General features: G+C 40.0%; 1 protein-coding gene across 1 annotated transcript; it reads right to left on the reverse strand.

Annotated features, from left to right (window-relative positions):
- Positions 1-1,124: 1,124 nt before the first annotated feature.
- Positions 1,125-1,589, reverse strand: LOC103429806 (uncharacterized). Its single transcript, XM_008367936.2, has one exon. The coding sequence runs from the start codon at positions 1,587-1,589 to the stop codon at positions 1,125-1,127; it is 465 nt and encodes a 154-aa protein (XP_008366158.2).
- Between the last annotated feature and the right edge of the window lie 17,245 nt (positions 1,590-18,834).

Raw genomic sequence — 18,834 nt, forward strand, 5'->3', positions numbered from 1 at the left:
TGTATGTATAATACAATCCACTTGATAAACCATGCAACTTCTCCAATATACACTTTTAGGTATTATTGGAGGTAATGCATAGATATTCCACATTTTATGCACTTTTTGTTTCAATGTGGTATCCATTTAGACATATGTCTTTAAACTCAACAAATTTCGAGTGGATCGAGTAGCGTACAACGCATTTTGTATGAACAATATTGTTCCATTTGGCAACATGATCTGGACTTTTCCTGAGCCTTCAATTACATCTGATTGCCCTGATATTGTTGTTACCTTTACTTTTGCAAGATCAAGTTCGAGAAATACTTTCGATCTCGAAGTATTGTATGCGTAGTTGCGCGGTCTGCAAGACAAAAATCTCCACCATTGCTTTTGTTTTAAGAACAACCATAATTTTTATCCATGCTCTCTGAGTAATGGAAATTACAGTTAAAAACAATTTATTCATAATGGAATACTACTTTTATTGAATTGAAAATGCAAGCATTAAATCACAAGTACGAATAACAAGAGTACATCAAACAGAAATGATTTAATCGAACCCAAACACTTCATTCCCTCTTTCAATAATGAAGTTTGAAACATCTAGGTGGGTTGTGTTCAATTGTCCAGATAAATCGAACACTGGATCAGGTATATCCATTTGTTTAGCCTAGTCGAGAAAATTGGTCTCGACACCCTTCTTCTTGAGGGAGGCTTGATACAGATCCACTAGATGTTTTGGGGTACGACAGGTACGTGCCCAGTGCCCAGTGCCAATTGCCACCACACCTATGGCAAACTCCTTCAGGATTTCTAGGAGTGTTCATATAAGATTTGCCTTTTTGGCGATTTGCATTTTTAAAGATCGGGCCTGTATTATGTCTTGGAATCTGGTTGTAAAATTGGACACCATGGTTCTTGCCCTTTCGGCCTCGCTTGTGGCCACGTCCTCGTTTGTAATTATTGCCATGAAAGGATGTGGTATTCCATTCAAGGGAAACAATATTCACTTCTAGGAATGGTGCTAATCCAGAATGCAGGGACTGATGATTCTTCATAAAAAACTCATAGTTTTGCTCAGCTACAAGGAGCACATATATCAACTGGTTGTATTGAGTAAAGCCTCACTCTCTATACTGCTACTGCAGGAGCACGTTGGAGGCATGAAAAATACTGAAAGTCTTTTCCAGCATGTCTTCCTCAGTAATGGTTTCTCCACAGAGCTTCAACTGGGGGGTAATTCTGAACATAGCAGAATTGTACTCAGCCACCATCTTAAAATCATAGATCCTTAGGTGAGCCCACTCATAATGAGCCCTCGGAAGAATCATCATTTTCTGGTGATTGTATCTATTTTTCAATGCCTTCCAGAGGGTTAGTGGATCTTTAACCGTGAGGTACTCACTCTTCAGTCCTTCATCAAGGTGGCGATGGATAAAGATCATGGCTTTCGCCCGATCTTGAGAGGATGCACTGTTATCCTCCTTAATAGTTTCTCCAAGATTTGTTGCCTCCATATAAATCTTAGCATCCATTACCCAAGTAAGGTAATTCTTCCCAGTAATATCCAAGGCAACAAAATCAAGGTTTGCCAAGTTTGCCATTTTCTTTTCTGAAAGAAAAATGAGGTGTGTAAGAACTTGCAATAATATGTATTCTTAAGGAACATATTGTTAGAACTTCTGGTTTTTACAAATTTTTCATTTTGATCTTCAAGCCAAAATGATGAGCACTCGAAACTTTAGGTTCGAGATTTACATGATAAATGAGGAGGGTGATTGTACCGCACCATTCTCATCGAAATAACATAGGATGGGCGATTATTTCGCACCACTCAAGCAGTAAAAAAATTAAATATGCAGAGCAAGGTGGGTGATTATATCACACCACCTAAAATTGCAATAAAAGTAAATAGCAGGCAAATTTAAATATGCAAGGTAAGGAGGGCGATTATACCGCTCCACCTAAAATTCGCAATAAAATTAAATCTGCAATCCAAGATGGGCGATAATACCGCACCATCTTTGATCTTAGCAAAGATAAATAAACATTGGGTTAGAAATTAGGAACTATACCAAATAAGAAATCAAAAATATAAGTAACTGTTAGGTTGAGAACTAAAAGTAGGCATGGTGCGAACAATTCTTCACGAGGGTATACCCAGCAGTTGAGGCAGAGGAAGAAGAAGAACAGTAAAATCCTTAAAGGAAACTTTTTTTTTCTTTCGGCGAAGAGCAATGAGAAAAGTTTTAGGGTTAGAGAGTCGTGCTGATAACGTGTTATAAATAGGCAAAAGTTAGAGAGATAACTTTGCTAGAGACAGGAGCGAGGCTGTAGTAAAATATTATAAAATGATTACAGATAAGAGAGAAATAGGAGGATACTTAAAATATTCGAACTTTCTTTCTTTTCTTGTTGTTCTTGTTATTGTTTAACACTCGTAATGCTCTATTTATAGAGCAACTACCTTGGAAACAAACAAATTACACTATTAATCATATGAAAAGTTTACTGTATGCATGTGGGCATACATACCCATTATTTACAATAGTCTATCACAATTGATATTGTGTAAAATTCTCTCTTACAATACAAAAACTTTTTCTCTATTTGCTTTCTCTCTCTATTCTCAAGTTGAAGTTATGTAGTAAGGTTGCGAAGTAAAGACGTTTATCTAGTAAAATAGTGGTTACAGGGATAAAGTTTTTTAGGCAAGCACACTTTCAGTACTTTTTCTCTATTTGTTTCAATAGGAGGAGTAGGAGCAGCTTCTGGATTTGCCGGTGGATAATCGGAAACTGGAGTATCTGCAACCAGGGTTGTTGTTGTTTTAGCTGGGCGGTCAGCAACTTGTTCTATCTTCTCATGCACCAAAACACTTGAAAAGAGCTCGTATTGCTACTTCAAGGAATGAGCTACAAGGATATTGGGCTTGTAAGCATCAATACAACTACTTTCATATCAATCAATATCATCTCCTCCTGTGTTGACACTATCGTTGATGATTTTTTCATTTTTGTGTTTATGATATTTTCCTTGATTTACTTTAGTTTCTTCTTACCTCTCCTCCCATTAAATAGATCGTTCATGCATGGACCTTGTCTCTTCCTTCACTATAAATTAATCTCATCATTGGACTAAAAACTAAGAAAAACAAAGAATTGAAATTGTTTTTTAATACAACGAAATTGGGGGAGGGACTTTGGGTTATAGCATACAACATTTGTCATAAATAATAAGGTATCAAATTCATCATTTATAAGAGTTCAACCTAATTAAGAGCTTTTATTAACAAGTAAAAATGAATACTAGTACTAAGGTTGTAGTACTAGGGCAAAGAATTGTCATGCATATTTCCTGCCGCACTTGATTTCAAATTCCTATTACCATAAAAAAAATTAATGAAAAGGGTTTGAAAACTTTACATTTTAACAAAAAAATCATCTTATAACTTTATTTAATGTTAAGAAAAAAAAACAAAAGAAAAATCCAATTAAAAGCGTGTGAAAAACAAGTGGGTATTCCAAATCCTAACCCCGACCCATCATTGTCTTGAACCCAGACTAGTAGGGAACTCGATATTGATAGAAAAATAAAACCAGTTGAAGAAGGATCCATTCTTTACTCTTTCCGTTTTATCTATATCATCAAATTGGTTTGCCCAAAAGGATGAAACACATGCCTTGATGCCACCAGTCCCCAGAGCAATCAGATAATCCAAAGAAGAACACTTCATACTGTGCTGGAAAAGCGGAAGGACATACCGAATCCACACATTCTGGAGGCTTCAATGCAGGAATTGATGCAGAGAGAATCAAAGTACCCATCTCATACACCAAATAATAATTAGTAAACGGATCAGCAAATTCATATGCTCTAATCCCAAATATATATACATATACATATATGTGTGCATTTATATTTGGAAGTAATCTGTCTATTTCTTCAAGCAGGGAAGAACCCTTGGCATTGAATTATGAACATACACAACTAAATCTCATGAGGTTGTACTTGCAGAGAACCATTTGCACGATTATTGGCTTATATGTTGCTCCTTACTGTGATAAAACTCATTTTATTTCTACTTTTTGTAATTCATATTATTTGATGTTTTGGAGATTAATTTGTTTGTGGAGAGACATAGTTCAAATTTAATCATTAAAACCCAATTTAACTTCAAAATTTTAGTTTTCCTTCATGACCTTTTCTCTGTGAATGTTGGTAACGTAACAGATAAAAAGGAATAAGTAAGTTGATTTTCATCTTTGCATATCTTTATGGAAACTCCGCCTGTGTAAGTTTATCTTACATTGCCGGTCCCAAGCCCGGATAAAGGAGGAGGGGGAGGGTGTCAGGTAGTCGACAGCCGGCACTCCACAGTTACGTCGAATCCTTATGACAATGAATCCGGAACGAAATCGCGCTAAAGTTAGGACGTCACCCGTAAGTGGCGCGCTGTGTGGCCCGAGCACAATGATAAGTGAGCAAGGGTCGCTGTATCTCCATCGGCACCTGGATGCAGTGTTAAATGAGCAAGGGGGCCATAGAAACTTCTTTTCAAACGACTCCACTCAAAGTTGTTTGGGAGCATATGCTCCTATCAACTTTACACAGGACACACAAAAGAAGTACTTTGATCCTATTAGACGGGGGATGGTGAAGAAGCTAGGACAGAAGGGTAGAGTTCAAGAGAGTAGAATGCGTTTAGGAACGTGGAATATAGGAACCTTAACGGGAAAATCTATGGAAGTAGTGGAAGTTATGGTGAGGAGAAGGATAAATATTATGTGCCTACAAGAAACTAAGTGGGTTGGTCTTAAGGCAAAGGATCTAGAAAACTCAGGGTTTAAGCTTTGGTATTCGGGCACAAATAGAACGAGAAACGGTGTTGGCATCATTGTGGACAAGACCTTGACACAAGATGTTGTAGATGTCAAGAGGGTAGGAGATAGAATCATGGCAATCAAGATTGTAATATGACAAGAACTCATCAATGTGATTAGTGCGTACGCACCTCAAGTAGGGTTGGATACGAGTTCGAAGGAGAAATTTTGGGAAGACCTTGGAAACTTGGTGCAAGGAATTGCTCAGACGGAGAAGTTATTTATAGGAGGAGATTTAAATGGACACGTGGGCAGGGAGACAGGCAACTATGGAGGTTTTCATGGTGGCCATGGTTTTGGGGAGAGAAATGAGGATGGGGAAGCTATCTTGGATTTTGCAATGGCATATGATCTCTTCTTAGCCAACACCTTCTTTAAGAAGAGAGAAGAACATGTGATCACCTACAAGAGTGGGTCGTCAAAAACACAAATAGATTTTCTTCTAATGAGGAAAGGGGATCGTATAACTTGTAAGGATTGCAAAGTTATACCGGGGGAGAGCTTGGCCAATCAACATCGCTTGTTGGTGATGGATGTACATATCAAAAGAGTGAGAAAAAAGAACAAGACTTGGAAGTGCCCAAGGACTAGATGGTGGAATCTAAAAGGAGAAAAACAAGTCATTTTCAAAGAGCAAGTAATCACCAAGTGTGTGTGGGATAGAGAGGGGGAAGCTAGCCAAAGGTGGGATTCCATGGCTAGCTGTATCCGAAAAGTAGCAAAAGAGGTATTAGGAGAGTCCAAGGGCTTTGCTCCACACCAAAAGGAATCTTGATGGTGGAATGAGGATGTACAAACAAAGGTGAAGGCTAAGAAGGAATGTTGTAAAGCCTTATACAAGGATAGGACCGATGAAAATGGTGAAAGGTATAGAAGAGCGAAGCAAGAGGCGAAGAAAGTTGTGAGAGAAGCTAAGTTAGCGGCTTATGACGATATGTATAAGCGACTAGATACCAAAGAAGGAGAGTTTGATATCTATAAACTAGCTAGAGCAAGGGAAAAGAAGACAAGGGACCTAAACCAAGGATGACCAAGAAAAGACAACTTTCACATGCCCCTTTGGTACTTTTGCTTATCGTCGCATGCCTTTTGGTTTATGCAATGCTCCGGCCACGTTTCAAAGGTGTATGGTAAGTATCTTTTCAGATTTTGTGGAAAAGATTATTGAGGTATTTATGGATGATTTCAGTGTGTTTGGTGATTCATTTGATAGTTGTTTGGAAAATCTCACAATAATTTTGAAACGATGTGTAGAAACTAACCTTGTGCTTAATTGGGAAAAATGTCACTTTATGGTTAGACAAGGCATAGTTGTAGGGCATATTGTTTCAGAAAGAGGAATTGAAGTGGATAAATCGAAAATAGATCTTGTACGCTACTTACCCTCTCCTACTTCGGTTCGAGAGGTTCGTTCGTTTCTTGGTCATGCAGGATTTTATAGGCGATTTATCAAGGACTTCTCCAAGATCTCAAACCCTCTTTGCTGTCTCCTCCAGAAAGATGTGGCGTTTGACTTCAACAAGGAGTGTGAGAAGGCATTCAATCACCTCAAAGAAATGCTAACTTCGGCCCCTATCATAGTTCCACCAGATTGGAGCCTTCCTTTTGAGCTTATGTGCGATGCTTCCGATTATGCATTAGGAGCTGTTTTGGGGCAAAGGAAGGAAAAGAGGCCGCATGTTATCTATTATGCCTCTCGGACTTTAAATGATGCATAATTGAATTATTCTACCACTGAAAAACAACTTCTTGTTGTTGTATTTGCTTTAGATAAATTCCGTTCTTATTTGCTTGGTACTAAAGTTATTATTTATACTGACCATGCAGCATTGAAGTATTTGTTCACCAAGAAGGAGGACAAACCACGACTCATTCGTTGGATGCTTCTTCTCCAATAGTTCGATATCGAAATCCGGGACAATAAGGGAAGTGAAAACGTGGTGGCTGACCACTTGAGCCGTATGGTGCATGAGGAGGATGCCGTGCCTATCATAGAGACATTCCCAGATGAGCAACTGATGTCCGTCAAGGTAAGTGAACCGTGGTATGCTGATTTGGTGAATTATTTGGTGTCTAAACATGTTCCTAGTGAATTACTGAAACACCAATGTGATAAATTGAAGAAAGAGGCACGGTTTTATGTGTGGGATTACCCGTATTTATGGAAATATTCCCTGACCAAGTTATACGTAGGTGTGTGCACGATTCTGAGTTTAATGTTATTCTAACCTTTTGTCACACTTATGCTTGTGGGGGACACTTTGGCACTCAAAGAACAGCACTTAAGGTGTTAGAATGTGGTTTCTATTGGCCTACCATCTTTAGGGATGCTAGAACATTTTGCATGTCTTGTGATAGATGCCAAAGAACGGGCAATATTGGTCCTAAACAACAAATGCCGCAAACCCCCATTTTTAGTGTTGAAATCTTTGATGTTTGGGGTATTGATTTTATGGGTCCCTTTCCTTCGTCACATGGGTTTCTTTATATATTGCTTGCTGTGGACTATGTGTCGAAATGGGTGGAAGCAAAAGCCACCCGAACTAATGATTCTCGAGTGGTTGCAGATTTTGTGAAAACTAACATTTTTGCAAGGTTTGGAATGCCACGAGTGCTAATCAGTGATGGAAGTTCCCATTTTTGTAATCGAACCATCGAGGCGTTGCTCAAGAAATACAATGTCACGCATAAGGTGGCCACACCTTATCATCCTCAAACGAGCGGGCAAGCCGAGGTTTCGAATAGGGAAATCAAGCAGATTCTTGAGAAGACCGTGGGGCCTACAAGGAAGGATTGGAGTTTACGCTTAAATGATGCATTGTGGGCGTATCGCACTGCCTACAAAACCCCCATTGGGATGTCACCTTTTCGGCTCATCTATGGGAAGCCATGCCATCTTCCTGTCGAGTTAGAGCATCGTGCACATTGGGCCGTCAAAACGTTCAATATGGACCTTGATGCCGCAGGTTTACATAGGAAGCTTCAATTGTGTGAGCTTGATGAAATCCGAAATGAAGCATATGAGAATGCCCGGATTTACAAGGAGAAAACGAAGGCATTCCATGACAAGATGATTCGTGCCAAGACGTTCTCTATTAGGCAGAAAGTGTTGTTGTTCAATTCTCGCCTTCGGTTGTTTCCGGGTAAGTTGCGTTCCAAATGGGTTGGTCCTTTTATTGTCACTAATGTTTTCCCTCATGGTGCAGTGCAAATCAAAAGTTCAAGGACGCAGCAAGAATTCAAAGTGAATGGGCATCGATTGAAGCCCTATTACGAGACGTTTGAGGAGCATGTCATGGAGGAGGTACCCCTCCATGCCGTGGAACCTAGTCAAGCTTAAACGGACGTACCGTCCGACTGGAAGACGTTAAAGCAAGCGCTTCTTGGGAGGCAACCCATGTGTTGAAACACGAGAAGAAGGAACTTTCACTCCAAACCCAGATTTGCGTCCCTAACCTACCTCTTTATTGCTATTACTTTGCCATTTGTGTTATGTTTGCTAGTTGTGTTAGTTGATTGTTTTTGTGTTAATCTATGTTTGAAACATTGAGGACAATGTTTGGTTTAAGTGTGGGGGGGTAAACAAGCTGTTTTTGCATGAAATTCGTGGGATTTTATCACCTATCACTTCACATGTTGTTTCTCACTGTTTTAAAGTGTTTTTAGTGTGTTTTGATGTGTTTTAGTGTTATATAACAGAAAATCCTAGAAAAATTCGAAAAAGTTTGAAAAATACCAAAAAGAGTCGTTTTTGAGTCATTTTTGTGTTTTAGGGTACCTTCCAACACAATGATGAGGATTTGGTTTTTAATTGCATAACTGTTGAAGTAAGTTACAAACATGGATGAAAGTTTGATATGCTCTTTGGTTTATGCTTAGTTGTAATTATAGTTCATGAATTCACATGTAATCAAAAGAAAAATTAGTTTTTGTAACATGCTTGAAGGAAGAAACTCAAACTAACGCTACAACCCTGAGAGACTTGAGCTTTTAACGTTCTTTGGAGAGTTAATAATCTGTGCATTTGTTGTCTTCTAAAGTCGTTGCATGATCTCATTATTCTTTGCTTGGTTACTACTTAGAAGGCGTTTCATCATTTAGTTCCAAATACTAGAACTCATGCCCGTTTCATTCAAAGCATAAAATTGATTAGCATAACACATAACAAGATGAAGTTGTTAGTGAACCAAGAGCCAAATAGCCGTACCCCATGTTCATTTGTTTTGTAGGTTTAAGCCCCGTTGAGCCTTGTTTAGCCTATGTTCTTTGTTAACCCACGTTATCCTTACCTAGCCTAGAATAGGACCACCATGCCTTTGTTCTTAAAGCATAGTGAACATGACTTAGAATGAATTCCTTTTTATTATTCTTGTGCAGAAAAACAAGTGTGGGGGAAGGGATTTATGTGTGGGAATTTGTGCCAAAAACAAGAATTGGGCACGAGAAAAGAAAAAAAATGTGAAAAGAATGAAAAAGAGGTCAAAATAAGTAAGAAAGAACTCACAAGTGTTGGTTGTTGAAGAAAGGGTCCAAAAAGTTAAATTAGACCCTAAGTATTGTGTATTTCATCCCCTTGTGTGTCTAAGTGATTTTCTGCACGCAAAAGTGAATTCTAAGTGTCAAGTTCATTACTTGTTTGCTATCGCTTTAAAAACTTTTGTTTATCCTTAACCTTTCTTTGTTAGCCAATACCCCTTAGCCCTGTTACAATCCTTAACTTCTATCTTGAGTGTTATGTATTTCAATATGTGGAGTTTGGGATTGGTTTGAGCATATGGTGTCCCTGGTTCTCGCATCTAAGTAGTAGCATTCCATTCATGAGATCATATCTATAAATGCTTAATCATTCCAGAAAAGTGCTTCTTTTGTTATAACATGTGTGAGTGTTCGTTTTCATGTTTACATCAATCTTCTCACTTATACTTAGTATAGGGAGTGTAGTTAGAAAATCTGTGTGAAAATAAGAGTGTATCCAGTAAGGAATTGAGTGGATTCTCTAAGGCATGTTACTACGTCCATAATGTTGTTTTAAACGATTAAATGTGAGCTAGTGAATGGTAACGATGATTAAGTATATGCTCAAGAGTAGGGATGACTAAAATCTGTGGGAATAATGATCTTTGGCATGTTATGTATCGTTGGAAATCCCTGAAGCAAATGTTGGAAGGTTAGGTTATGTTTTGTTTGTTTTGTTTTGCTCGAGGACTAGCAAAAGCTAAGTGTGGGGGAAATTGATAGGAGCATATTTATACGACTTAGTTAGCTTGTTTTCTTGCATTTAATTAGCTAAACTATGTTAATTATAGTGTTTAAAGTTATTTTCGTGCAATTTCAGGTTTTAGTGTCAAAGTATGCAAAAAGAAGCAATTTGGAGCATTCTAGAGCATTTTTGGGCCAAGATTGGATAGTGCAAGCATGGAGGCATAAGGATGGACGAATTTGAAAGGCTTGAATTCAGTTAGGGAGCTGCAAGGGGGCCTAAAAACCTGATTTCTAGAAGGCTACATTAGTGCCACATGTTTTTAGACCTTGTTCTTCTAGAAATCAGCCATATAAGCATTCCTTCTAGAAGGCTTTATCTATTCACACATGGTGCCTAATTTCTGCCTAATTTCTGGTACAAAACCTTATTTCTAGAAGGCTTTATCTATTCACACATGGTGCCTAATTTCGGGTACAAAACCTTTTGGTTTCAACTAAGTTCTAAACCTTTCCTAGCCCTATAAATAAGGCTTTGCAGCAAGGCACTAAGGGGGATCACTCATTCACCCAATTTTCGTCCATTCATCCAGCCACACCACTCTACACATCCTAAAATCCTAGAAACACAATTCCAGCCACTTTTACCACCTTTGCCGTAACCTTCCATCCAAGCAACCATTCAACCACCACAACCACCTTGTGCCGCCACCATTAAAGGAGAGGAGGAGTAGTGCCGTGCAGTCCAAAGGAAGGAAGAAACCTTGCACATGCAATCTGTAACTATTGGAGTGCTTGGAGTTCTTTCTTCTCTTGGTTCTGTTTTCATGTTTAATTTAACTTGCTGTTCAATTTTGTTAAACATGTGGAACTAATTTCTTTTTAGTTAGAGGTGAATTTGAAGCCATGGACATATGTTGGTTATGATTTGATTTACTCCAGTTATGAATTCATGAACTTTAGATGTGGTTTACTTTTCTGTTTTGATTAAGAACTTGTTTATGTATGTGGGTTGAGGGTCGACACTTAATTTGCATGCCTAAACTTGATGCTAGGATATAAGGGAATTTCACCTAATCGTTATGAACTTATATTCATGAGTAGTAAAGATCGCTAGTCACGATTGTGTTTAAGTAAACCCTAGGCTGGATTAACATGCGTATTCCATAGTTATGAATGCCTAGTCGATGTTTATGATTTCCGTTGAACTTAATGATCTTTGTTGAATGTCTCTATCATGCGTATTCCATAGTTAGGGACTTTGATGAGGAATAATTTGGTTGTAATGCGTATCCCATTCAATCCAATGAATCTAGGGAAATCTGAAAGTTAATTTAAGCGGACCTAATTAACTTGGAGCATTGTCATTCATCGTTTGTTGAAGTCATAACTGGGAATCAAATTATATGCATATGTTCATGTGTGGATAAGGAACCCTCTAACTAGTTTCTCATCATTCTATTTCATCACAATCTGTTTTGTTTGAAGTTTGTTTACAAGTCTCTGTTTTAAATTCAATTTCGTCAAAATCAATCCCCCATTTATTTTGAAATGTTAGAATAGTTAGAAATCAAGTTAATTTGTGTTTTTTAGTGTCTTGAGTCAAGTTATAACATATTTTCGTCCAAACTAATGTTTGTGCTCAAAACTGCCCAGAAAGTGATTTTAAGGCAGTTTTGAGTGTTTCTGTGTTGTTTTGAGTCTTTTGGTTTGTTTAAGTGTTTTAAACTCTAGTTTTGCATTCTTTGAGTCTAGTTTAGTGTTCTACATTATGTTTTTACGTTTTTGAGTCAGTTTCACATTGATTAGCATCCTTAGTTAATCCCCGGTCTAGAACGATCCCTACTTGCATCATTACTACAATTGTCATCAATAGGGTTTAATTTGTGTGTCAAGTAATTCTCACATCAAATTTTGGTATAGCATGGCTCACTGACCTTTTCAATAGGATTTTGAAAACGAAGAAGATGCCAAACGAGTGGCGAAAGAGCACCTTGGTGCCTATTTACAAGAATAAGGGCGACGTACAAAATTGCATGAACTATAAGGGTATTAAGCTAATGAGTCATACAATGAAGCTCTGGGAGAGAGTCATTGAGCATAGATTGAGGCAAGAGACACAGGTTTCGGACAACCAATTCGGGTTCATGCCAAGGCGCTCAACCATGGAGGCAATCTATCTCTTACGAAGATTGATGGAAATATATAGATATGAGAAAAAGGATTTACACATGGTCTTTATAGATTTGGAAAAAACGTATGATAGGGTCCCAAGAGACATTCTTTGGAGGATTTTAGAGAAGAAAGGAGTACGAGTAGCATATATCCAAGCTATAAAGGATATGTATGAAGGAGCAAAGACTGCCGTAAGAACTCATGAAGGACAAACCGAAAGCTTCCCCATAACTGTAGGATTACATCAAGGCTCATCCTTAAGTCCTTACCTTTTTGCGTTGGTAATGGATAAGTTAACAGGACATATTCAAGATGATATTCCTTGGTGTATGCTTTTCGCAGACGATATAGTGTTGATAGATGAAACTCAGGAAGGGGTAAATGCGAAGCTTAACCTTTGGAGAGAAGTGTTGGAATCTAAAGGTCTTCGCCTAAGCCGATCAAAGACAGAATATATGGAGTGCAAGTTCAGTACAAATGGAGGCCAAAATGAGTTAGGGGTGAGGATCGGAGATCAGGAAATACCAAAGAGCGACCGTTTTCGCTACCTAGGATCTATCTTGCAAAAGAACGGAGAATTAGATGGAGATCTCAACCATAGAATACAAGCTGGATGGATGAAGTGGAAGAATGCATCCGGCGTGTTGTGTGATCGTCGTATGCCACTGAAGCTTAAGGGAAAATTTTATAGGACGGCAATAAGGCCGGTGATGCTGTATGGTACAGAATGTTGGGCGGTGAAGCATCAACACGTACACAAAATGGGTGTAGCGGAGATGAGGTTGCTTCGTTGGATGTGTGGGCACACGAGAAAGGATAAGATTAGGAATGAGGATATCCGAGGTAAAGTAGGAGTAGCCGAAATTGAAGGAAAACTGAGAGTAAATCGGTTACGGTGGTTTGGACATGTGCAAAGGCCTACTAATGCTCCGGTTAGAAGATGCGACTACGAGACAGAGGTTCAGGGCCGAAGGGGTAGATGAAGACCTAGGAAAACTTTGGAAGAGACTCTAAGAAAAGACTTATAGTACTTGGTTCTAACGGAGGACATGGCACATGATCGAGCACAATGGCGTTCTAAGATTCATATAGCCGACCCAACTCAGTGACTTGGATTTTTCAAGTCTCCAATCGAGAAGTTTTCCCCACTCGGGAAATTAAGGGAACAATACCTCAACCTACATGCTCCACTCACAAAGCTTCAACATACAAGCTTCAACAAAAGAAAAATTCAAAGAACTTAGTGAAGAAGGCTTTGGTGTATTTAACACAATACGTTGAAATGAAACAAAGCTTATTTATTGATATCTCTAAGAAGTTACAAATATGTACATATACACGAGTCAAAATAAACAAACAAGAGGGAGCCTTCACAAAGGTTGCTTAGGAGAAGTCTCAGCAGTCGGCAGAGCCCTAGAAAGAGAAGGCACCGGAGGGGGATCATTCGGAGCCTCAGTACTGGACAGCACCCTAGAAGGAGGAGGCATCGGAGGTTGATCATTTGGAGCTTCATTACGCGGTACAGCCACAGAAGACGAAGGCAATAAATGCCTTTGGAACAAACCCACAAACCTCTGATGATCATGTAAAATCTGACCATCAGATTCCTTCATCTGGTCAAGCTTCCTCTTCATGTTTGTAGCATAGTCATGTGCGAGCCGGTGCAACTGTTTATTCTCATGCTTGAGCCCTCTAATCTCCTGTTTGAGACTCATTACTTCAGCCGCCAATGATTCAACTTGGCGGGTTCAAGCAAATAGGCGTTGAGCCATATTAGACACAGAACCTGCACACTGAACACTGAGAGCCAGAGAATCCTTAACAGCCAACTCATCAGACCGTTTAGAAAGTAGTCTGTTATCTTTGGGAGTGAGAAGGTTCCTGGCCACCACTGCAGCGGTCATATCATTCTTCATCACGGAATCCCCAACGGTAAGAGAACCAGTAAGGGATAAGAAGGATGGGCGCCATATGTTGTCTGGAGAAGGCGTGGCTGCCTCTTCAACAAGGTTCAAGTCAAAACGACGGTCGGAGGGGCCGGACATTTTCAAAGGTGTTGAAGAGAAAAGAGGTCGGACAAATCAAGATCTTAGAAATGCAAGAAGGGAGCTTCTACTGGTGAAGATTCAAGTGTGCTTTGGAACTTAATACCAGCCTCTATAAAAATCTGCACTCGATGGAGCTTCAGAAATTGAAGAGGCGCCTGCTCAGAAATCGAAAAGGCGTTTGCTTTCTCAAAAGCTGGGCTGCTCAGAGACCACGAGGGCCGATCTCAAGAATCGAAGAGACGTTTGCTTTCTCAAAAGCTGGGCTGCTCAAAGACTACGAAGGTCGATCGCAGAAATCGAAGAAGCGCTTGCTTTCTCAAAAGCTGGGCTGCTCAGAGACCACGAGGGCCGATCTCAGAAATCGAAGAGGCACCTGCTTTTTCAGCCTTGTCAGCACCTGTCAAATGTACACTCAACTTTGCGGAAATTACGGGCATTCTGTCGAAGATTTCTGGTGAAGTAGAAAGCACGTGAATGTTACTGTTCAATCATCCACTTTCCACACGCAACATCAGCTCACAGGTACCACAGATAACTTTGCCAAAAATCTCTGACAAAGTTTAGACACGTGAAGCTTGCAGCTCCCATTACATCGCTATGACCAAGAAGGGTAAAAGAATAGCAAAGAACAGCACTAACAAAGTTTAGACACATAAATTTTGAAGGTTTAGCTACCATATTATTACCCACAAGGGTAAAGGAACAGGACCACTGCTGGATAATTGCAAAGTCCCTGTGTGTCAACCTCTGTGCTCCGTGGCAAGGTAGACTAGCAAACAGGCCTAACCTTTACTCACATTCGAGAAAACACTCCCAACAAGATTGCTTGCTTCAAGATCGAAGAGGCACCGTCCTCCGAATCTCGAGAGCCAGACTCCCAACATGATTACTTTCTCAAAAAGCGACGAGACACCGCTCTCCGAATCTCGAGAGCCAGACTCCTAGCAGGATTGCTTTCTCAAAAATCGAAGAGGCATCGTTCTCCGAATCTCGAGAGACAGATCCCCGACAGGATTGCTTGTTCGAAAACCAAAGAGGCATCGCTTTCTCAACTTCGAGAGCCCCTTAGATAAAGCTTGTCTGTAATCAACTTCGAGAGCCAGATCTCCTTGGATAAAGCTTGTCTATAATCTTCACACGTAACATCAGCTTTCCAGATACCACAGACCACTTTTTCAAAGTGCTCTGACAGAGTTAAAACACGTGAAGCTGGCAGCTCCCACTACTGTGCTATGACCAAGCAGGGTAAAAGAATAGTATTACTCCTTGTTAGGGAGACTCCTATATATGTCGACCTCCATCCTCAACGGACAGGCAGACCTGCAAAAATGCTCAACCCTTGCTCATATCTGAGAGAGCACTCCCAACGAAGCCTCTCGAAATACTCGGCTTTCTTTCCCCCCGAGAATACCTCTGCAAACAAGCTACACCAGAGCAAGAATATCTCATATCATCATGGTTAAAAGCAAGAGTATCCCATATCATGCTTTTTCCCTGTCTTTTCCTTTGGCCTTGTTCTTACCTGCAAGACAAAGAGAAAGAGAGCAATCAGTCAGCACTTGGAATCAAGCTTCCAGGCCGGAACTGACTGCCTGGAACCCCATTGCTCTCGAGTACTCATCTTCAACATCTTATGCTTCCCGAGAAGATACCACATCTGCCTGAGGAACAAATAGGGCAAGTGAGAAGGATACAAGGAAGCATGTGGAGACAAGCGCAACAGAACACGTGCCGATACATCCACTACTTTGTCAACAGCAAAAGTATCCCTTATCAGTAGGGTCGAACGTACTCTAGATTTGATGGACTTGTTTTGACCCTCAAATTCTTCAATCGGCCTTATACTCTGGCGGAAACAAGAAAACCCTCCAGCCTAGTTCAAGAATAAGCCTGTGGAAAGTTACTTCTTCAAAAGCAAAAGTATCTCATATCACATTTTCTCCTTTTCTTCTCTTTATCCTTCATGCTACCTGCAAGATAAGGAGAAGGATAACAATCAGCCGAAACTCGAAATCAAACTTCTGATCTGGGACTGATTGCTTGGAGCTCTGATTGCTTACCTTGTCTGTCACCTCTTTCAGCAGATCCCCTAGCTCGGCGACTTGGGGGACTCCTACTACATGGTTTGTATCGCGCTTGACCAAGCCTGAAACTACAAGTAAGCGTCAAGTGAAATTGATACATTACCTTGTGCATCTCCACCAGTTAAAGATACCACCCATGGAGGGAGGAAGAGTACTTCCAAAGAAGATGCCACATCTACCTATGAGACAGATAAGGCAAGTGAAGACGATACCACACTTCGGTACTTAAAAGTTTCGTGATTACGAGATCATTCTTCCACAATATTTCCTAATGTCATTTGTACTAAATCATTCACTTGTACTCACTAAAGGAGAGCTTGAACCTATATACTGTGTAAACCCTTCACAATTAATGAGAACTCCTTTACTCCGTAGACGTAGCCAATCTGGGTGAACCACGTACATCTTGTGTTTGCTTTCTGTCTCTATCCATTTACATACTTATCCACACTAATGACCGGAGCAATCTAGCAAAGATCACAAACTTAATATTTAAGATGATATTCTTTGGTGTATGCTTTTCGCAAACGATATAGTGTTGATAGATGAAACGCAGGAATGGGTAAACGCGAAGCTTAACCTTTGGAGAGAAGTGTTGGAATCTAAAGGTCTTCGCCTAAGCCGATCAAAGACAAAATATATGGAGTGCAAGTTCAGTGCAAACGGAGGCCAAAATGAGTTAGGGGTGAGGATCGGAGATCAGGAAATACCAAAGAGCGACCGTTTTCGCTACCTAGGATCTATCTTGCAAAAGAACGGAGAATTTGATGGAGATCTCACCCATAGAATACAAGCTGGATGGATGAAGTGGAAGAGTGCATCCGGCGTGTTGTGTGACCATCGTAGGCCACTGAAGCTCAAGGGAAAATTTTATAGGACGGCAATAAGGCCGGCAATGCTGTATGGCATAGAATGTTGGGCGGTGAAGCATCAACACGTAGGTGTAGGGGAGATGAGGATGCTTCGTTGGATGTGTGGGCACACGAGAAAGGATAAGATTAGGAATGAGGATATCCGAGGTAAAGTAGGAGTATCCGAAATTGAAGGAAAGAGGAGAGAAAATTGGTTACGATGGTTTGGACATGTGCAAAGAAGGCCTACTGACGCTCCGGTTCGAAGATGTGACCACGAGACAGAGGTTCAGGGCCGAAGGGGTAGAGGAAGACCTAGGAAAACTTTGGAAGAGACCCTAAGAAAAGACTTAGAGTACTTGGATCTAACGGAGGACATGACACAAAACCGAGCGCAATGGCGTTCTAGGATTCATATAGCCGACCCCACTTAGTGGGAAAGGGCTTTGTTGTTGTTGTTGTTGTTGCATATCTTTATGGAACTGAAGAAGAAAATGCAGAAATCAGGTTCTTCAAAATTTAAATTAATGTTGTTTTTTGCTTTAATATGAGATGAAATTCCATAAGCACCCAAAAAATGGAAAGAAAAAACAAAATTTAATGTCGTATTTTGCATGTATATATGTTTAGTTTCAGAAATAGTGTTCTTGTTATGGTTAAGAAATAGTGTATTACCCGTATTCAATAGTATAGTATTTCTATACAATATTCATGAAACTGTGCAATAAAGGGGTGTTTGTTTTCCCTCACTAAAGTTCACTGAACTGGACTGGACTGGACTAAGGGTTAGTCCAGTCCCGTGTTTGGTAGCAGCGTTCCCTAGGTTTAATGAGACTAAGGGGGACTCACCTACACTAAAAGCTTCACTTACCGGTCCTAGGGAGACCCTCCAAAATTGGGCGGACTGCTAAGAACTTTATGCAGCTTTGCCCTTCCCATCTACTTCGTCTTCCTCACTTCGTCCCTCTACTTAGCCGCTACGCGCATCTCGGCTTCTCACCGTTCGAAGAAACCCAAACCAAATCTACTTCTTCCTCACTTCGCCCATCCGGCAAGCATCTCGATTTCTCGCCATTCGGAGAAACCCAAATCAAAGAGACCACTTGAAAATCGGTCGGTGAGTTCCATAAGGAATGAGGGTCATTGTTTGGAAGCTCTAATGCAGAACCTCCGATTCGAATTGCATAACTCCAATTCTTTGAAGCTTTGTAATAACTCCAATCCTTTGAAGCTCTGCACCATCTGTAGAGCCTTTTCAAGAAACAAAAAAGAACAAAAGAGCAAGAAAAAGTTTGAATACCCCCAATGCCTTGAAGCTTTGCACCAGTTGCGGAGCAACTTTTCCAGAAGAAAAAAAAAAGGAACAAAAAAGTAGGAAAAAGGGAAAGCATTCAAGAATTCTAGAAAAAGTAAAAGAAAAAAAATTAATTTTTATTATTATACTTCTTAGTCCGACACTGTATCAAACACTTTACTAAGTCAATCCACCTTAGTCTAGTCTAAGCCAGTCTGACTTAGTCCCTGAAGCTAGTCCAGTCTGAAATAGTCTAGTGCAACAAACACACCCTAAACTGACAGTATTTATGAAACTAGCCAAAAAATTAGACAT

The sequence above is a fragment of the Malus domestica genome, chromosome 10 (assembly GCF_042453785.1).
Source record: "Malus domestica chromosome 10, GDT2T_hap1".
Taxonomy (NCBI): Eukaryota; Viridiplantae; Streptophyta; class Magnoliopsida; order Rosales; family Rosaceae; genus Malus; species Malus domestica.

What these genes read in the sequence shown, in the direction of transcription:
- LOC103429806 (XM_008367936.2), bottom strand. Translation starts at nt 1,589, where the DNA reads ATGGCAAACTTGGCAAACCTTGATTTTGTTGCCTTGGATATTACTGGG.